This window comes from Harpia harpyja, chromosome 3 (genome assembly GCF_026419915.1).
Source record: "Harpia harpyja isolate bHarHar1 chromosome 3, bHarHar1 primary haplotype, whole genome shotgun sequence".
In the NCBI taxonomy this organism is placed as follows: Eukaryota; Metazoa; Chordata; class Aves; order Accipitriformes; family Accipitridae; genus Harpia; species Harpia harpyja.
Window position 1 is genome coordinate 47,933,609 of NC_068942.1, and position 22,855 is coordinate 47,956,463.

General features: G+C 36.4%; 1 protein-coding gene across 3 annotated transcripts in view; it reads right to left on the reverse strand.

Moving 5' to 3' along the window:
• Positions 1–22,855, reverse strand: part of SPRED1 (sprouty related EVH1 domain containing 1) — a 64,426-nt gene that overhangs the window by 13,038 nt on the left and 28,533 nt on the right. For all 3 annotated transcript variants that reach the window (XM_052782485.1, XM_052782484.1, XM_052782486.1), the window contains exons 2-4: positions 15,170–15,344; positions 7,018–7,186; positions 5,648–5,697 (exon numbers count right to left, since the gene is read on the reverse strand). In XM_052782485.1, the coding sequence (XP_052638445.1) occupies positions 5,648–5,697; positions 7,018–7,186; positions 15,170–15,344 (394 nt within the window). The remainder of the gene's footprint in view (positions 1–5,647; positions 5,698–7,017; positions 7,187–15,169; positions 15,345–22,855) is intronic.

The following is a 22,855-nucleotide window of genomic DNA, read 5'->3' on the forward strand; positions in this document are numbered from 1 at the left end:
AAGAACTGAACTTGGTATATTAAATATACGGAATATTACACACAAAACACAGATGTACACATTCCCCTTTTCTACTGTCCAAAGCAATTACACCGCCCACATTCAATATCCTTTAACCACAGCCTGCAAAGTACAGTACTGGCATAGGTTATTCAGTATCATCTGTAAAGTAACCTACGCCAGTTTTTAATGCACAACGGAAATCTGGTTTGCTCCCAGCTGCTGGTATAATAATTACTGTCCTATGGTTGCTAAGAGATACTCTGATTTTTTTTCCAAGACTACTAAAACATTTCTGTGCGCGCAGGCAAAAGGATGCTGGGTAAAGCAATAAAATGACTCCAGCTGTAGCTATCCAGCAGAATTCAAAGCCAGATGACAGCTGTAGAGAAAATGAAAACCAGACTGAGCTTCTCTTCTTCGAATTTTCTCTCCTTACTTCTCCCAGTTTGCCAGAGTTAAGTCTGGGAGAGAATTCAACATTGTTCTGCAAACATTGTTAAAAATGTTCTGCTCTAAGTAAGTTTAATGATTACACAGAAGGATGGATGAGAGACCACATTTCCGTTGCATCCCAGTTCTTTATTTACTTCCCATGAGGCCTGAAAATCTGCTGTTTGATGCTAACCAACACAAGAAGAGTTTAAATGTTTTTTCCTTGATTTTTTAATTGTGAACAAATGATACAGGTTTCAAAAACATTTGAATAACCTCCTTCTGCTTTAGCTATTTCTAAGACTTGATGGAGCAACTATTTTCATATTTGGCAAAGAAACTCTATTATAATCAGGTAAGTATCTCTGACATGGACTGAAATATTACCTAGATTACTCTGAATGTTTTGTACAGTTTAAAGTAAAAAACCAAGGCATCTGACATGCCTCTTTCTTCCAAGACTGTTCTACCTGAATATATAAAGCATACTAGAGGTTTTTAGGGATTCCAAGGAAGCAACTAATAAACGAAAACACAAAGCATAACTCTGAGGAAATAAGAGAGATGGAGATGTAAAAAGCTGTTAGGGATACTGGTGAGAAAAAAAAATTCCTCCTCTTTTTAAATACTACTCCACAAAAAAGCTTAATAAACCCAAATAATTTTAGCACAATAACATTATTACTTTTATTTTAAATGGATAATATAAACTAGTATTACTTCTAGTTCTAGGAACTACTAGTGCACTAAATACTGCTAATTTTCAGCGTTTCATCATGTAGTATTTTCTTCTCCATCAAAACAATACAGTGTCAAGGGTAAATCACTTCACATTTCCTTACAAGTCATAATGTCAAGTTATTTTTGTAAATTAAAACTTCTGCAAACCTTTTGTTACAGACAAAATAAATTGAAAGGTCACTAAATAAGTTGCAGGCCCTTTCCCCTTCATATTGACAAAAAGCCCAATGTACCTATTTCTGAAGTGATAAGCCAAACTTTTTTTTTTTCTGCTTGTAATTTATCAGTCTACAGTCTTCTTCTGCCAGTAGTAAGAAACTCAAAAGCGTAAGTGCTCAATTTCTTATTACTTCGAAACTGTTAAAATATGTTGGTAGCCTATAAATAACACCAGTATGGCTGAATCAACAAAACCTGAAAGAAATTAAGACTCAACTGCTCTATTTTGCAGTTCTCAAAAGCAAGACTTACACATTTCAGTATCCAAAACCCACATAAAGATACTTTTAAATGCATGAGCTCTAGATTTCATTTAGTTAGATTTACTTCCAAGAAAAAAAAAGAATTCTGATTTTTACATTTTTTCAGTTAAGCTAAATGAGTTAGAGCAAGAAGTTTATATTTGGTAGAAGAAAAGAATCTGAGCTAATCTTGGCACAGACAGACAGACTTAAACAAGTTGCTTGTCTACTGCATTCAAAATGCCTGGTTTTATACCAAAAAATCCAAACCTCCTACCAAAACAAATTCCTAATGAATATATCTGTAAGTATATATACATTCCCAGGATCCATTTGCAAACATTACAGGAAGTCAGATAGCTCTGCATTAACTCATTTGTGTATTTCTATTTGAAATTAATTTAGTAAGACTAAGGCTTATTTAATGATATAAACAATTTGCATATAAAATGTTCATTAAACAACTAATAGTAATTGTAATCATTTAAGCAACCATAATAAGCAAGTATGAACACCCTTAAGTGATGGTATTTTTTTAATACTAAGATTTTAACATTATTTGTGAACAACAGAGCATCTAAAAAAGCTACAATGAATCTTCTTAAAATGATAAATTTGATCTTCAGTAAGAAGAATGCTTTCTCTGTGAGATTTCATTTAAAGAATGTAAAAAAAAGATCTAGTGACACAAGATACAATATAGCGAGCAAAATGCTAGCCTAGAAAGCACAAGAGAAGAGTTCAGGTTTTGGATTTGCATTTAAGAGTTGCACGTACAAGTTTTGCACAACCCCTGTTTCTGCTTGCTACATCTATAAAATGTGATATAATACTCATTACAAGTAGGCATTGAGGCTTAACAGCAGTCCCACCGACTAGATCAGAAGGCTGTGTGTTTTGATCTTATTCGCATCATTTCATTTGCTCTCTGTAGTACCAAATATAACCAGCCAGTAAAATAACTTATGAAGCATGTTTTGCTTTCTTCATCACTAATTACCTTCACTTTTTAAAAAAACACTGTTAATGAAATTTATGTACAAACTACATACTACATTCATACTTCAAATATGCACTAAATATAGGATTCCTGCTGTGTAAGATGACTACAACAGCAGAGGCAAAACACCTTGACAGCAGACGATGTAACTGACAAAAGACCTATTAAAATTAGCATTTTCCAATATACCTTGATGACATCCTGGGGACTTTACCTACAATACTAACTAAGAAAGAAATGAAACCGAAGAAAACCAATACACATGATAGTTACTACAGGATATAGAAAAAAAAAAATCTAAGTGTATTAACAAACATGCTATGAAAAGTAAGTGTGAACTAATCCTTTTCTCTTTTTGATATTCTGCTATTTTAAAAGCAACTTATGACTACTTAATATTTTTAATTAAATGGAGGAGCTCCACTGCTTGATCTTTTGTACTTCATTCCTTAAAGGTTACAAATTACAATTCTGGAAGATTGTTCTGATGAAACAACAAACATCCCATTGCCCTCATATCCAAGTGTCAACCTGCTATAACATTCTATCCACACTCTAAAATGCCCTTGCATAGATACACTCCAAAACTTACTAAAAAATACTATTAGAGTCTTGGGAAAACAGCTTATAGAATAAACGGGGGGGGGGGGAAAAAATGATTAGGCCTTTTAAACTATAGTGGGGTTGGAAGAAGTGGGGGGACAAGTCAACATGACTCTTCAAATACATAACACATAATATGATATCTTTAAACAAAATGGTCTTAGAAGTCTTTCAAGTTAAAAAAAACCCTGGGGTATCAAGTTCAACTTTCAACAGTATCAATCTTGGAAGGGGGAAGGAATTAATGACTTGGAGGAGAATGTGCACTATTTGGTATTTCCAAGACATTTGTGGTGACTAGACCTGGTGCCTGTAACTAAAATGCTCTAGCCTTTCTACACTGACGTTCCTAACGCTGCAATTATTGTTTCGTTATTGATACATAAACCTGATTTAGATGAAGCATAGCTAAACCCAGGTGGGTTCAGCCTTTCCTGCATCTCCCCGCCCTTCTGGCATTGTTATCAATAGGCAAGTCTAGTATAATTTATTTTACTTTGGTATGCAGAGATATGGTAAGAAATATTGGCTAGCTTTTTTGCCTCTAGAAAACAGGCAATTCTTGCCATCTATCCACAGCACAAATCCACAATTAAGCAATGTGTGTTGTGGTGAAGTAATGAAATATGCTTTCCTGTCTGGAATGTAACAGATAATTCTAGCAGCAGTTTGCACCAAACAGGATTGTCTGTATCTGTAAGTTATATATAGATACTTTTAAAAATATATGTTTTTTTAAAAAATATATAAAAAGTAAATCTACATCATCTATTTACATATCTAAATATATCTATATTTACATCTATATAGAATAGATGATGTAAATACACTTTTCTCCACTTTTCCAATAACAAACTTTGTAAATATAAAGAATCACAGATATTTGCTTCAATTTTGGCATCCTTATATAGAAACATAATAACTAAGCAGCATAATCAAGAGCTAATTAGTTTCCGCTAATCTCATTAGGCCTGTAGAAATTGCTCAATTATTAATACTTGCAACAAAGCATGTTTAAACAAGTCTTTTAAAAGCTGATTAAGGATTGCATTAACTTTGGCACACATTTCCTCCACCCTGTCAAAATCTCATTCCTATTTTAAATCCAAAATATCTAATATTTATAGCAATTTTACTTTAAAGTGCCTTAAAATAAAGCGCTGCAAATAAAGAACAACAGGTGGTTGCACAGCCAACACTTACACAGAGATACATTTCTTCTACCATAAAATGGAAGGAAATCAAGAGACTCTTCTGCATTGCCACTGCATTGCAGTATCCTTTCTAAATACTTGACTCTCAGACTCCTATCATAATTTTATTCTTACCCATATCTTCAAAGCAGGCTGCTAATTTTCTTGATTTTATGTTGCAGAGGTTCTACACTGCATCTATCTACACTGATAAAGAAGCTAATACTGCATAAACGACAAAACTCTTTCCCTCAAGAAACCACTTAGGAATACTATCAGTTTTTTGAATAGTCACTAAGACCCCTGAGTCAACTTGTTTCTATACCAGCTTCATATTAATTTAAATATCTGCACTCTGAAAACTGAACGTGTGTGTGAATAAAGCCAAGACTTTCCCTGAAACTGTAAATAGGAAAGAAGAGATGACAAGCACACATAGACACAAGTAGGTTTTTACTCAGTTATATCAGCTATTTACTGTATATATGTATCCAAAATATTTGTTTATACTGGCTTTTTAATTACATGGATTCTTGGATATTACCAGGTAGTGCTACACATCAGTGTTACAGTACTTGATATGGTATTTGTGTAAAGCATTATAACTCTGAAGCATAGTAGAAGATAAGTTTTTACCTCTTATGCCATTATGACCTATAGAAATTGAATGGTGCAAATAAGGATCAGTAAATATTTGAACCTCAACAAGTGACTGCTTTATCTTCAGTGGGTTTTTAAAAATTATCTGAACTTCCACCCTTGTTTGGACTAGATTCTTTTAACTGTTATGTCAGCATCTTTTCAATTCGAACCATACAATGTTAGTAGTGTCTATCACTGCAGTGTGAAATCTAGGAAAACAAATAGGACGTGCATGTAAAAGACGACGACTCCTGACCCCTCTATTTTTTTCCCCCCAGAAGAATATTTCATGTTCCCATGAGTTCAAAGAGGACACATAACCTAGAACAGACACTGTAAACTTAAAAATTAAACTCAGGATGGTTAATCATCCTATTGATTAAATATTGACTACTTAGTTTAGGACAGACAATATTGTAAGTCTTCTAGATAACTGTTCTGGAACTTATTTCATTAAACTGAAATTTGCTATTGCTCTTATTTTGCTTATTCTCACTAATGAAAACAAAAATTGTTCAGTGAATTTCTTCAGAAAATAACTGCACAATTAATTTAAAAATTTAAATACTCACTTGAAAGCAGTCTTCTGCCACTTCAACATCATTTTGGGAGGGTGGATAACCTACAGAAAAAGTAAAAAAACCAAAACAGACAAGCTTATTTTCATTTTATTTACAGTTTACTGCTTCCAGTAGTCCACACCATCCTTCAATATCCAGCTATGATGATATGAGTATGCTTGTTTACTTTTTTAACCAGTAGATTACTGTATTTCAGGTTGATTTTAATAAGTACCATTCATTTCTACATTCTATATTTTATATACTGAGTATTCCTAACCACACTCTTCTCTCTTGTTCACACCTTCCTTGTAAAAACATTTTCAAAGTGCCATCACAAGTCAGAAGCAAGGGAGTATATTCTTGTTAATGTAGCATTTTGAAAATTAAAGGCAGAATACATTCAGTTGGCATGAATGCACGCTGTGCTGTATTTTGCTATAAATCAGCAGAAATTGGAACTGTGAGACCCTGAGAGAGAAAAGGACTCATATGTTCTCTAATTATTTCTCTTGCAGGGATATGGATGATATCAGCACAATTCAAAAGAAGTCATTTAGTATGTCAAAAAGCATTTCCCTTCAGAAACATGTTTCTCCCTTTGCTAATATGATAACACACATTAAATCCCTAAATTTACAGCACATCACAGCACAGAATACTTTGTTTGAATTTCTCCGAGTTACTTTTTACAAGCCTGAAAGATATGTTCTTTCCATTCAATAGATACCTGTTCTCTTCCTCCCTCCCTCTCCCCAACCAGCAATACATTTATCATATTTTCAGCTCAGAATCGAGGCTTGGTGATCATCTTCAGTTTGCTCACTAGTTTCCATGAGGTCAGTGAAGCTCTGGAACCAGTTAGCCATATTACTATTAGAGTAAATTCTACTGTCCCATATAAACCTGTCCTCAGAACTACTCTGTGTCAGCTGTTACTAAACAAATAAAACTATTAACTGAAAGTATGTGCAGATAAAAAGAGAACTCAATGGGTCTCAAATCATTCAACTTCATAGGTTATGCTCTAAGTATACAGAAGCTGTAACAAGCTTCTGAGAAGAAGGTTCAAGAAAGACAGTAGAACACTCCAGCTTCCTCCATTTTTTCACCTCTAAAAAAACAGAGGCAATGCTTTATTATGTAGGAATGTTTCATGGAATTACCTTATTAGTGTTTGTGAAACAATTTAAGACACTTGGATGAATGGCACTTTAGAAACGTCAGAAGTACTATTTAAGAACTGTTAAAATCTCAATATGCTATAGATCAATCCACATCCTTAAATACTGTCAGCACTGATGTTATGCAAATTGCTTTGACTTATCTCATTCACTAAACACTTAAGCCCCCCCCCCAACCCTTTAATCTGAAATACGTACCTTGAGAAATATCCTCTACTGCCCTCCGAATACCTCTGTCAAATGCTCTTGCATCAGCAGGACTCTGAAATGTGAGGCCAAACTTTTTGTCATCAATCTTCCAGTGGTAAAAAGTAGGAGTAACTTTGTTGTAAACTAGGTCCTTCTTTAATGTGCATTCCAAGACCACCTTCCAGAAAGAAGACAGGAGGAAAAGATATCACTGACCAATATATCAAATTTCAGAACAAAATGTAGTCTTCATGAATTACCTGAAAACATACATCATAAGACAGTATTAAAGTCTCTGTTTAAATTTCTTCCTGTTACAAGGATGTATTTTTAACTTCATTTCCATTATGGCCAAATTATTCACTAACAGTTGCTGAAAGGTGTTACGGGTTAAGGACACTATTTGTATACCAAGTGAATTTTCCCAGCCTTAAAAGTATCTCATACCTGCAGCAAGCACTTCTGTCAGTACAGACTTGCTAGATGTTCAGCAAATTAAATAGGCCACACCCCAGAAAACCATTACTGTGCTGATATCAAGTATTACTGTATCACTGGGAATTTTATTTGTATACTTATTCTATAAAATTTTTGAGCACTAGACTAACTTCATGCTGCTTTCAGGCCATATCAGTCTTCTCCCAGAAAGGCTACTAGACAAGAGAAAATAATACAGGAGAATTGTTTTAAAATCTGAAATTAATCAAAACTAAAATATTTTTGAATGTATTACTGCCTGTACCTGTACACAAATATATTTATGGCTCATGTTCAACTATAATGAAAACAGTAATTAGGAATAATTAACAGAATTATTTGGCTACAAAACCATTACAGGTATACATGCACATTCAGTTATGAAGTTGCAGTCTTCACATCATTTTCCCACTTCAAACTGGTTGCTTTTTAAATATATTTGCATATTTAATTTACCTGCAAAAATTATTTTATGCAACATTGTGACATTGAATGTTTCTTGATTAAAAAAAATCCAAGGTGAACAAGAAAGTACGGAGGGACATGCACCAATCTGCTCCTGTAGCACTAGGTATAATAAAATGCACAGCAAGACAACCTGTATCTCTGTATTACTACTAGACTCTAAAAACCTACACTGAGAGGTGAATGAGGAATTTTAATATTTTGTCATTTCAGCATTAATGTATTTTCAGAATTTTCATTTTTGATTTTGTTACATATGCAGCTTCTTGAGAGAAAAATACAAAATTTCTTACAGCATGTGGAAAAATGAGGTTAATTATAAACATAACTGAGAAAAATCTCCAAATTTAAAAAAAATATGTCTGTACTTGGATTATTTTTAATTATCCTTTGTGTTCTTCCTCTCCTTTCCTTGTCTAATTATTACATAGCCAAATAGGGTTTTTTTCTCCTGCTCTTCATTATTTATTCCCCCTATCCTACACCCCACCACTGATCATCTTTTCTCGAGTTTTACTGCCTTTTAGCTCTGTCTCTAGAAGGATGACATTCTTTCTGCACATACAAACTCTTTCAGCATTAAAATAATTTTTGTTACTCCACTCTGAATTCCCTAAATGGTCAACAATATGTAGGTACAACTGCCTGCAAGAAAGCATAGGAGGGAATCTGTTTGCTGTGTATGTGCAGAAAAAGGTGCTGCAGCAGAAAAAAAAAAAAAAGTATAATTCTGCAGTTCTAAGGTGTATTAAATGATTGCTCTTTGTTCCTTTTGATGATTTTAAACTTGCTTCCTCCTAAAAAAGCGTAGTTAAAAATGAAGATTTCTCCCATCACTGCATTTTCTAGGTGTGTGAGCACTTTTGGGGGATCTCTACTATATTAAACACCAACTATTTTCACACTATATTTTGGGTGCAGTTTCACCCAAAATATCAACAAGAAGTTCTGCAAGACTGATTTCATAGCATCTCAATGAACACCTGCTCCCAAAGGGGTTAATCCAGATTATGTTATACTGAAAATTCATACCTGGATGACAAATCTTTTTAAAAGATGGTACCGCTGGAGTTAAACTACTGCATTAAAACTTCACTGAGTAGAAGCTATGATTTTCAAAGAAATCCAAACCAAACCAGAAAACCCCCAAACCAACCCCCCCCAACCCAAAAAGCAACACTACTACAACCTGGCCCCCACTTCCAACCCTCACAACATTTTATAAGACAAGCAATCATTAACAAAACAAACAAACATCCTCACCAACACCGTAATTGTTTTCAGCTTGACTTAAGGAAACAACAAATTTGACAGGACGACACTGATTTTTAAGATCTAAAACTGTATGGAAACAGACCAGTTAACAGAGTAGATGTAAGTGGTTAAGGGCATTGAAAGGGGAAAAATTAGTTGCATCAAAATTGTACATGTTATCAGACATAAGAATCCGTATAGGTGAGACTTTGTCTGCCCCACCTGAGAGAAAACTCAAAACCTGTAAGTCAGAAGTAGCAGTGGGACACAAATCTATAAACATCCTGTCTTCAATAGTTTTTGTTGCATCCAGAAATACTAAAAACCCAAACCAAATAAAAAACATACCAACCTTCCCCTAAAGCATTTTTTTCCTCCCCAAAACACTTCGATGCTTTGTAGCAACAACGTATTTTTTCCCTGTTAAACATAATGTTGTCAAAGGCTTCTTTATGCTGAAGCATGCAAACTACCATTGGGACTGGGGAGGACGTATCCTAATACACATATCTCCAAAGCCTGGAAATGAAACCAAGCTTTTAGCAATACAGGTATTTTTTTCAAGTCTTCTAATATCTGAAACTCCAATAATTTTTTACTGCACTTTGCTATGGTTCGGAACTCTCCACCTCATATGTGAAGGCGATATCACACTCTCCCACATGGTTACCAAAAATCTACCTTACCACACCTTTTTAGGTAGACCTTCCCTAAGATCTCCAGTGATAAGCACAACAAAAACCTGCAAGACTGTAAATTAAGTGACTATGGCTTAACAAAATTGCATTGTTTAATAAACACAGGTTACTGTTCTGAAGGTTTTCTTTATTTGGAGACTCAATATAAGACTTCCATGCCAATATGAAGCAGCCACCTTAGCACGTAATGGGAAAAGTTGCAGAGTTCTCAGACTCAAGACAAAAGAGCTCCAGATCCACACAATACAAATCTAAATTCTCAGAGCATAAATAGGGTTGTATGTCTACTTACTACCATTTAACAAAAAAATCCTTTTAATATCTGGATGTCATTAAGTCCAATGCTAATGAGTTCATAGCTACTCCTAAAAATATTTGCTTGCCACATGTTTCTTTTTTCATCTCTACAAGATACATTCTTTAAAGATACCAGAAACTATTTGGCTTGTGTAGACAAGATGAATCTCTAAAGTCAGAAATTTTAAACTTTCAACACTTCAAATATTTTTGAACAAAAATGAGTATTTAAGGTACTAGCATCATTATCTAAGGCTTGTTTCAGAAACAAATATGAAAAAACCCTTATTGCATTTGATATAAATTTCTATTTTGATAACAGACCCATAATTGAACATTTCTAGATACTGGAGACTATTTTACTCGTTTCTAGCTGTACTTTCAACAGCTTATGACATTACATGTAGATAGATAGTTTTGCAATTTCTCATTCCCAGCCCAAATCTACAAACATATAAGCATATAGTTTTTGATGAAACTTTTGAATGCCTTTTCTGCTAAATAGAATCAAAGGCTTTTCTCTAGTCTTGGTACCAAGCAGCATGACCTGAGTATATTCTTGCTACAGAGCATGTGGCCCCAGTGCCACCGTGACCCTGTGATATGATTATTATTCTGTGCATGCTTCCCCCCCGCCAATTAAAAAAGTAAGATGATGTAAGGGCTGTACTACAGCCCGTTAGAATCAATCTTTTCTCAAACTTTAAAGCCAATTTAAAAAGTAAATGATAAATTTTTTGAATAGCAAATTTTTAGAAGAGAACAGTATTTATACTCAGTTTCAGCTTCGTATCTCTCCCTTTACACAATTACCTGTTCTTCAAAAGAAAGATTTTAAACTTTGATTTGTCACTCCTGACTCACAATCCAAAAGATACTAGTCACTTTTTTTTCTCTCCTTCAGTAAAAACTTGCATGGCAATGGACAGGAGAAGAAAATAAAACGGAACAGAGAAGTCCATTAAACTTTTCATTCAAGAATGTAAAATTCACCAAAGCCTAGAAATCCGTAAGCTTGAGCCTAATGTATGTTTAACACTAGTGCTATTAAGATATAAGAGAGCTACTGTAAACACAGTAAAAGAGAGCAGCAGACCTGACCAGGTTAGGAGGCAGTGCAATTGTTCCAAGCAGACTGGCTGGAGCCATATCTAGGTAGGTGAATATAATAAATGAGGAAACGTGTAATTATGTCAAAATCTTCACGAAATACCCTTACATTCCAACGCAGATCTAAACAACCTGAGCAAACTAGAGGGGAGCAATCCCTCTCCTAAATTAATTCAGTGGTGCCACCACTTTGATTTTCTTCTCAGATAGCTAGGATGCTTTTTGTGAACCCCATGAGATGTCTTAAATAGCTCGGTACTGCACAGAAACTTTGGAAGTTCTACATGTAGCCTGAAGCTGGTTTGTAAAAGGGCTGATAGCAACCTAACTCTCAGGTATATCAAGAAATGACAAGAAACGCCTCCAAAAAGGAACTTCAAATTTTGATGTTCAGTCCCAAAGTGTTTAATTTATACAGCTGACTTACAGACTGAGATCTATAGTCCTAATTAAATGCCTGCATATCCTATAAAATATATGGGGAGATCCAGCACACTGGAATGAATTGCAATGCAGTGTCAGAAGCAGTACTTGGAAAAGCAGCAACTAAAGCTAGTTTACAAGAAACAGTAAGAGAAGAGATAAAAGATCTCTCATTCTTTTTGAGTATAACCATTTAAGAGGCATCTGGAAGATACCTCCATCAAATAACTCACCTGTGGATTTCAAGTTGCTTTGGAATAAATTCCACCTTTCTGCTGACACATAGGTTGAACAGTAATACTGACATTATGATTCCCATATTTCTTAAGTAAAAGCCATAGATCTGATTCCATTTGCTCTCTAACCTGAGGTTATTTCAAAACCCATGCTTCCCTGTGTCCCAGAAAAGTGGTCCAAATTCCACACTATAGGTTCTCCAGGATAAGGGAATTTCTGCATCTTTCCTGGAAGCTGAGCCAGTTCACAAAAGAAAGACTTATTGGCCACAGGAAATAAAAATATAATCTAGCTATAGAGGTATTTTAACAGTGTGTAATGTGACTTGAGGCAAGGGGGTGAGGGGGAAGACTCCATTTGTAAGGATTACTTTCTTTTTTAATCCATAGAAGTATTTTCAGAAATGTCTGCATGTACTTTGCAAAAAAGTGAGTGAACTGGAAATCGTGGTCCAGTTGACCGAGCTGTAATTACTTATAGATACTAAAATAGATTAAATATGCCTGAAGACACATGTGCTCAAACTCTGAGTAACTGAAATGTTCAAAACGGTTTAGGAAGCTTTTTTAAAATTATTGCTATTAAAAAAATTGCTACTTTCTCTTTGCAAATACAATAGCAGAGCAACCAACTAAACAGCATACAACTAACTTCAAAGATTATTCAGGTATACAGATTTACACACCAAGGCCATTCTAAAATGACATTAGAGCAATGTTGGAGCACAGAAACAGCACATTCAGTATAACTCTTACTCAAAATGAGAAGATGATCAAAATATTTGGTCCCTACTCAATAACAAACCTGATGAACCCATAGCAACTTCCACTTTTACTTTATTTTTAAAGAAAAAATAAAAAAATAGCATTTTATGCCACTGACGTAACCTTCAACAGTCCTTTTCAGGATTGCCTCTGAGAACAAAGCCTTCTTCACTCTTTCAAGTTGGAACAGACAATTACATTTCAATTTCTTGGTGTTGTTTTTCTCGGTCTTTTCTTTGTATTAGGAAATATAATAGTCACCTGTCAATTCTATTTGGACTTAAAAAACCAATTGTTTGGCTTCATTAAAGAAAAGCTTAAAAATTGTGCTTGAACAGTAAATCCACAGGAACATCCTAAGAACAAATGTAAAATCATTAACTATATTTAAAGCATAAGGATCAGAACAGTTTTAGAATCAGTGACCGGATCCCTGTCTAACAGAATTTCTCTTCCAGTCCCTGCTACAGTCCTTCTGAAAAAGTGTCATGACCTAACAATGTCCTCACATACCTTGGTGTAGGATCTTGTTTCTTTCATGCCAACAGGGGTCTTGTTGCATACTGTGCAACTTTGTTGTTAATTCATTACACATTAGCTGTTGCTTGTAAGTGCATTATTTGAAGTCTGAGTTAATACATGCATACATAGCTTCCTTTTACTCAGTTACCAAAGCATCACTGGCTCTACAGTGTTCCTCCCCACAGCCTAAACCTGTATTTGTTAGTTCCCTGAGCTTTCTTCAATACATGCTGGATAGGTGTTCTTCTTAACTGCATTTCCTCCATCTTTTATCCTGTGGTTTTGAGGGGCTGACTTCCAACAGTCACTTCCTAAAACTGCAGTAAGATCAAAATCTGCCTGACAGACTAGTAGGTCACATTTGGGGGCAGTAGGGGAGGGACAGACAGACACAGGATGGGACACACACAAAAAACCCGAAAAAAAAAAACCCCAAACAAAAAAAACCTGTTCAGGACAATAAAGGTTTGGTAAACATACTAACATGAGCTCCATTTTGGACAGGAAGAGGAGCAGAGACATATAAAGCTTTCTACCAGAAGTGGAAGCAAAACAAGGCTTGGCCAGGGGAAGCAGGAGAGAGAGCACACAGATCAGGATGCTGATGGCTGCAACATTTTCATATGCATGCGGGAGAAACATTAAACCAGCCTTCAGTTCTGAGCATTTTATTACCCTCAGATTCTGAAGGCAAGCTGTGAATGTCGAAAGTATTAAGAACTAAGAGAAAATTGTCAAGTATCCCTAAATGCAATTAAGGTCCTCAAAAACAGCCTCCATAAGGCTAAAAAAAGTTCTAAAGGGAACTACTGCAAAGTGAGGAAGGAACTGCAGGTGCACATAGCTGTGCAGGAACACAGGGTACTCTGCTAATACCACTACGCCTCGCTGAAACAACTGAGTCAGCAGAATTTCTATTTATATGCTCTCTTCCTACAACAGTCACAGTCAAGGCAGAAAACTCAGCAGTCCTGCCTCAAGGGAGAAACTGGTATACTTGAGAAAGAATCAGCAGTATGGTATAAGACGCAATTCTACCTTTAAGCTTACGCAGGAGTCAGAAATTATTGGCAGAAAAGAGTAAGTTCTTGATAAAACTCATTAAAATGGAGGTTTTGTGCTTTCCCCACTTGCCTTTGTTTCCACAGTAAGACACCCCCCCCCCCCCCCGCCTTCAGAAATCTATTTGGCATACAAGTAACCAAGCAAGCTTTAGTAAGCCAATTTTGTTTTCCATAGGTCTGCAGGTAGAAATGGCTGAGAACCTACACCTGTTTTCCTTTTGTGAGGCTGACTTTCATGACACTATTTAAGACAAGTTTATTACTGGCATTTTATTTGTTGTAGCTAATAAATGAATACTGTCTATGTGTTCATCAAACCAGATTAATTCTTTGACCTGCCAGCTTCAGGCTTTCTTCCAATACAAAAGTTGTTTTCATGTAAAATGGCTACTTTTTGTCACAGTCAAATTCCACAACTAACTGAATCATTACTGAGGAATTCCTTCAGATTTTGTTTTTTAAGAAGTTATCTTATTTTCCAACACTCCTATTAAACACAGTATCATTGGTGTATAAACAGGTTAACAAGAAGATTTAACTTCAACGCTCCATTGGAAAAAAACCTGAATAGCAAAATGTTTCCCCAAATGGATGGAAATCTACAATGAAAAAATATGTTTTAAAGTTTCCAAAAGATCAACATGCTTACTTCTAGAAATGGATAGTACTACTCCTGAAACAAATAATTGGCTCTTTAGGTATATAATCATTGATACGGATAAAAGCTCAGCAATAGCATTAGACTGAGACTATAAATTTACTTCCTAGTCTACAAGCAACAATAACCAAACATCTATTCTTAGGTCCTATGTAGTTTTAATAGGAACGTTAAACGGATGTAAATTGTTACCGTTTTATCCCTGAGTCGTTCTCCATGGATAAGAAAATCAGCACAGCTATTCTCTTCCTGGGGAATGACTTTGAAGACTGTGACACAGCTTAGTCCACCCCCTCCAAGTGGTAACCATCCACCACTTGAGTCATCCCGGGTCATCACCACAGCTCGCACTCGTGCATAACTATTACTGGAAGAGATGCAAAAGAAGAAATTAGTTTTCCATAAACGCAAACCAGCTAAGTCTAGTTAAAAAACAAAACAAAACAACAAACCCACAACCAAGATCACAATAATTAACATTGTGGAGGTTCAGTCCTTCCAGAACAGTCACCTAGAAGAAACCAGTTTAAGAAGACCCTCTAAAAAATGTTCCTCTGTACTTTTATGCCTTCATTAAGACTTCTTGGAGCTTACATGCAATTCCTTGTAAAGAAACTTAACCAGACAATATAGTTCCTCAGAGTCAAAACTGATATACTTCTAAAACTTTACAGTCAGTGATCTAGCTAGAGAGGGCCAGGGGTGGGAAGGGAGTAAGAATCAACTCCCGATTTATTTTAGACTAATCATGAAGCCAGTCAGCCACCATGAAATTGCACAGAAAAGAGAACAAGCAAGCAGAAAGAGGTCAGGCCTTCTGCCACTGAAATCTAAACAAGAACAGGCTTCTAGCCAGAAACCCCGCTTCCCTTCGTCCCTCCCTCCTCCCCACGCACATAACCCGTCCTTTGCAAGGGTAGGTCAGGACACGCAGGCTGTGGGGTTCGACAACAGAACCAGTTACGGCTACTTAAAACCTAATACTTGCAGTGTCTACTTGCTGGTTCTCTCCTGTACTCACAGTATGTGGAAAATTACTTGCATTTTACAATTTAACAGCTTTTTCCATCATTTAGCATTTTTATAAAATAAACAAACGGTTATCACCTCATTACTTAAAAAGCCAAATTCCTTTTTCAGAGTCTTGGAAAAAGTGTTTTTGGCGATATCTTTCTCTCAGCTTTTACTTATTTCTTTTGAATTGACACATTTTAGTTTTGGTTATGAATTTGCTGCTACATCAGTTGGAAAACCCCATGGTTTACCAAGGATATTATAAGATTCTACATTTGAAGTATGGTTTACTGCATGAATGTAATAGTCCATGAATGAACGTTCCAACACTTTAAAAGAAATAAGCTTCATGGTATCTTTTGCAACATATTTCTGATTGAGGCTTTAAGTAGCTATGCCAGTTAGCATTAGTGATGTCAAATTTAAGGACTGAACAGGAAATACTAGAAGAGGACAAAGTTGTTCCTTCTGTACAAAATTACTTGCGATATAACCATTCACCAAACTGTTGTATTTTAAAGGGATCACTGCTTTGTTTTTTTCTTTTTCCCCCAGATGTCCCAAAATAACTGAAGGTAGGCTTTTCTACGTAATTAATATATTATGTTCTCACACACACACATATGATTCACACATATGATTCACTTATATATATAAAAAAGAATTTTGCTGCAAGCATCTAAAGCTTAAAAACGGTTTGCAAAATGGGAAATAAAACAAGACTATCCAATTTTAGCTTATAGGCAAATGAATTTGTTATAGAGACTTTGTTTGCCCCCTCCAAGCAAAAAACCAGCCTCCTCCTCCCTCTAAACCTCATAGTTAAAATGACAGTTCAGTCAATGTTTCTCACCATTTCTGTACCAACATCTTTTAGTAACTCCTCCCACACAGTAGACAAATATAATCAAGAAAAATCCAATCCTTCATTGTATGCATCTATCAATTCTAATATCTGCAAATAAAAATGGCTGTATCTTGATGCTTAGTAATATTACTGAAAGTTGAATCATTCATTGGTCTCTATCACTATACTTCACTCAGAGGTAAGTTCAGATTGTAGTTGTACACTTCAGATACAGGCAGTCTTTTGTCTTGTTTCTCTCAGGTGAAGAGCCTCTTCTGACAGAAACTGAGGACACTGGGACTTTCCCCTGAAACAGTAAGAAATAGGATGCTCCAATTGGTTAAACCTACACACTCTCTTTGCTATTCTCCATTCAAGCGAACCACAAATTTAGCTTTAAAGTTATTTGGTCCATAAATTTGGTTGTAAATCTGCGTATTAGAGCTTTCTTTTGTATACCAACAGACTGCAGCAAGAGTTCAGTTAAGCATCATTTAGGGGTATCACAGAACTTCACTTAGGCTACATGAGAAAACTGGAACTACAACAGATAATTTTTTTTTTTTAATTAAAATTCACACTCCGCATCCATCTTCTTTTCAAGAATTGCTAAGGAGAAGCAAAGATGGAGGATACATATCATACCTCAGTGGCTTAGCTACTTCCATTTGCTAGAAGTTTTCTGTCAGTGTTGGGTTTTTTTCCCCCCTTCCCTATACTGAGACGCCTAGTTTGGTCTAGTTAACAATCTTGTGTTTTGCTTCCATATTTTCTAAACTGTTTTAAACAACATTTATCCTTTCAAATATTTTAGAAACAACTGTCAAATCCACTGCATTAGTGCAAGAGCCAAAATAAAATTCCCCAATAGGTAATATTTAATTAATAACCCCTTAAATTGAAACAAAACAGTTTTTCCAGACAACCACCCTGTAAATTAACTGGACAAATTCATTACTGTACTTGCAACAATGCCAAAAACTATGAAGAAATGGCTTAGTTTTGTGTTTTTGTGGTTTGGTTTTTAATTTTTTTTTTTTTTTATACTTTAAAGGAACTCACTGTTGGTAACAATAGTTATTTTTAGTAAAAATATAAGCTGGCTTACAATTAGCCACAAAGCAGCAGCAGGACTTAGAGTGACTTCCATTTCCAGAATCCTCTGCAAACAAAACAGCATCTGCCTGTCACACTACTGGTGCTACTGAAACCACCCAGATGCCTTGTATCTCTAAGTGTTATAGTCCCACCTACTTTTGGGAATTTCAGAACAAATTGCTAAACTGCTGGTGTAGCTTAGCTGTGGGGAAAAAGGGCAGACAAGGCTCCAGTGTTTTCCAGCACCACCCCTGCAGCCTAGGATTTTCACCTACTCTTGCATGTTTAGCAGCTCTATCAGGAATAACTAAACAAAAGAAAATCAAACAAACAGGGCAATTAGCTGAGCATTGCTCTTATGAAACCTTTTACTAGAGCTACCACAAGCATGTGAAATGTAGGATGAAGAGCAGCATTCCAACAGCAGGCCCAAACCTATTGTATCACATCCAACCTTTCTTGAGACCCCCTGATTTTGGTTGTGGCCACTGAAAACTCTTGAGGCAGAGCAAGGTTTACAGGAAAAGTCAAATGGGATTCTGCCTATAGGAGCATGCTGCTTCCCAAGAGTCAGTGCTGAGCATCAGTGAAGACTGGGGACAACCACACTGGAATCCAAGATCAATTCCTAACAACTATGGAAACAGATCTTCTCTCTAACAGCTGAGTGCCTCAGGCAAGGACTTGAAAGTACACTATTCTTACGTGATTTCAGTGTTATAAATCACGATGAAGTAGGAGAAAAGGGGAAGAAAAAAAAAAAAAAAAAGGTTATCTACAGTGTTATCTTCCCCTAGTAGTTAAGAGCTATTGAAGAGTACAGCATGTGTCTGAACAGTATACCTAGTAAACTTGAAAGGAAATAATTTTAAGATAGCATAGCATATTGTGTAAAGTTGCATTCTAAAAATATTAGTAAATGTGGGGTGAACTAAGAAGCCTGAGAAAGCATTAGGGGGCAGAAACAAAGGGCTACAAACCATAAGTGGACAGGAAAGATATAAGACTTACAGTCCTTGACTGCCATCAACTTTATTTTAAGAGCAACAAGCATTAAAATCTGACCACGGGTTTTAAAGGCTCTCTCCTCCCTCCAAAAGCTGTGTATATATATCATTGTAATGCTCTTGGGCCCATAATGACTTACGACCTGGATGACCAAACTGTTGTTCAAGCCCAGGAAGCACTCCACTGACCTCGACCAGCTGGGACCTTCAGCACAGCAACTAATGAACAATCCTGCTGGTGGCCGGAGGGAGGAATGCAATTGTAATTTCATCACTATGGCTTTTTTTGTAAAAAATTAATTATTTTGATAATTTGGAGTATTTCTCTTATGTGTAATATCAAGCCAATTAAAGATACCAAATGTTATTACAACATTTGTCCCTTCTTCCATTAGTAATCCAAAAGAGAATGAAGGTTAAGAATTTTCTGCCAAAATATTTTTCCCAAAGAAAGAGGGGAAGAGATGTTGGAGGAGAAAGAACCAAAACCAAAAAACAGCTACCTGGCTGCATTACATTTATTTTAACCCAGTTTCAACAGTATGCAAATCTTCCCTCTCCTAGATTCATATTAAGCATTACCATTCTTTTATTTGTATTGCATCTTGCACAGTTCTATTTTAATATAGGACTGAAAAATAATAAGTGATCTCAGAAATGTTGTTAAGACAATTGAACTGCAATTGCAAATTGTTTTTTAATACTATAAAGCTACTACCATCACCATCAAGAAACCTGGATCTTCAAGTGGAGTTGTAAACTGAACCATATGAGAACCTGACCCTCTTAGCTTCAGTAAAAATATTTAGCATTATGGTTTCTTTCACAGCGGGAAAGTGGATTTGCAGAAAATGACCTCGGGTTTCAGGTGGACACCAAGCTGAACAGAAATGTGCCCTTGAGACAAAGGCAACCAACAGTGTCCTGGCCTGCATTAGGAGAAGTGTCGCCAGTAGGTTGAGGGAGGTGATCCTTCCCCTCTACTCAGCACTGGTGAGGCCACGGCTGGAGTGCTGGGTCCGGTGCTTACCTCCTCAGGGCAAGAGCGATATGGAGCTGCTGGAAGGAGTCCAGCGAAGGCCACCAAGATGATTATGGGACCGGAGCATATCATATGAAGGAAGGCTGAGAGAGCTGGGGCTGTTCAGCCTGTAGAAGACTCGGGTATCTTATCAACGTATATAAGGATGGAGCCAGGCTCTTTTCAGTGATGCCCAGTGACAGGACCAGAGGCAATGGGCACAAACTGAAGCACAGGAGGTTCCACTTGAACATTAGGAAATACTTTTTCACTGTGAGGGTGCCTGAACGCTGGCACAGGTTGCCCAGAGAAGTTGTGCAGTCTCCATCCTTGGAGATACTCAAAAGCTGCCTGGACATAGTCCTGGGTAACCTGCTTTAGGTGGTCCTCCTTGAGCAGGGGGGGTGGACAAGATGACCTCCAGAGGTCCTTCCAACCTCAATTATTCTGTGATTCTTTCTTTTATTTAATGTCATATTTCAAAGCACAGCAATTTCAATAAAACACAACTTTAGAAATATAACTAATATGGGTTAATTTATGAGAATTCATGATACTTTGAAGTAAGAGTTGACACTGTGCACAACTGCTATTTAAACACTTCCGACAAGGCTAAGGGAAAAAAAAAAAAGGCATTCTGAAAAATTGTGACACACTCTGTTATGAAATTACACTATCTTTGCTGGCACCCAGGTAACAGCTCCAGGCTGATCTCCGAAAGTGAACTGGTCATGGATCAAGGCTCTTTACCTTTGACTGGCACTTCACACACGTACTTTAACCCCTCCAACTTCTGGTGCAATATACTTTTGTGTTTGTAGCCTCACCCAAAGAGCATACATGAACCACACTTGGCTTTTTATGGTTCTTATTATCCAAAGAGCTTGGCAGAAGATTTTATGATTCCCAGCTAGAGAAGCGCTCATGAGTACGTACGTGCATGCCCAGAGTACCAAAAGGTAATACCAGACCACTGAGCTAAAGTTTATTTTACTTGCAGATAACATTTGTTGAGTATTGACTCAATTTAGAAAAAAAATAATTAATTTCACCAGTATCACATGAACATATCAGTACACTGCTAAGGATATAAAGCCCTTTGTTACTAAACGTTTAGAGAATGACTGCCACTGGCAGAAAACATTAATGACTTATCTACAACAGAAGGAGATGCAAATGCGGCACGAATACTAAAGACGACATAATTTACATCAAGAAAACATATGACAGCATATCCTATTAATTTTTATGAGAAGGAAACTGCTGTATATATATTTTTTGCCTTAATAACAACTACTATATGAGGTTCTGCCTGACATGACTTACCTTTCTCCTCTCAAAATTATACCAGCAAATCAGAACATACACCAAACTATTATGCTGGTAGAAGTCAAAACTTCATTCTCCTTTAAGAGAGAGGCAAAAGGTATTCTTCACAGTAAAGACAGGAGGTACAGCAACCGTGTGTGGCTACCATACCTAGGAAATTTATTTTTGTGAGGAGCTTAGCAAGAAAAGACATGGATTTCCAGAAGGAACTATAGACAAATGCTGTTACATTTAGGATACTGGTACCCACGCTGATTTACTGAAGAGCTTTGGACTTTGCCAAAAAACCTGAACAGGACATTCCTGCTCGAACAACAGTAACAACAAAAATCTACCTACAGAAACCTGAACTACCAAGCAAAATGGCTTGAACTCAAAATGGCAGAAGGAAAAAGCTATGTGGGAAACTGTATTACATAAGGAGGGGATAACTGGTAACCTGAAAGAGCCAAAAATACTTGATTACACAATTAATATTTAGCAGGAGAGGCTTGTAAAACAAGGTGTTTGAAGGTGTACCTACAATATAAAAGGGAAAATGAGACACAAATGAACAAGTGTCCAGAACGGGAAACTGTCAAAACAGCATATTGCTGTTATGAAGTGTTCCCTTGGACATAACGTCAGGAAAAAAAAAAAAAATTACAAAATAGCAGCACTAGAAGCACGTTCCTATTTGAATACAGACAACTTAAGATTTGTGACCCTGTAAAGTAACTGATTCTGCAAGGAAGAATGGCTACTACTGCAAGAACTTTTGCAAAGCGCAAAAGCACATGAAGAATGGAGAAGCTGTTAAAAAGATTTGAAAACCATGACAATTACATACAAAGTAGACATTTGACATTTCCGTGAATAACATTTTAGACCAGCTCCCCGGCACCTCCTCTTGTTTAATAATTGTAGCTAGTTTCTATTACTTCTATATGTCATCCATGAGGATTGGTTAAATGAAGTAATATCTTAGCAGATTAAAGGAGACCACAACACATACTTGGGTTCCACCTCTTTTAAAGAAACTGCCTTCCAGAGGCCTAAGTTTTCATAATAGTATAGATTCTGTAACATTGTCTGGTCAAGGCATACTACTTAGAAAACTGTATCCGATATCAAATGCAAGCAAATAAAAACCCCAAACTTATTTTTCCTTCTACTCTTCCCCATGGAAGTTAAAAAGAATAGAAGTAACATTCAAAGATGGGTCCACAGGTTTTGGACACATGCAGCAGAACTAAAAGAATAGTACATAGTATGTAGTTCCCCTTTGTAAGAGTTGGTGAGATGAGCTCGACATGGAAGATGCTTTTTAATGACTTCCACAGCTGCCTGCTTAACAACAGAGGACTGCTGGTACCAGGGACTCTGGGATTAAATTCCATCCAGTTTTAGGCAGATGGGGTAACAGAACTTGAGTGGTCAGATCCTGCTACTCATATGCCCCCCAAGTTTAATGGGCTTCCTCCAGAAAACTCTAAATTTGCCTAATTTTTACAAGCTGACAGCCATGAACTCCAGAAATATCCACTCTTCATGCCAGCCTGGCTTCTCCTCTCTCTCTATTC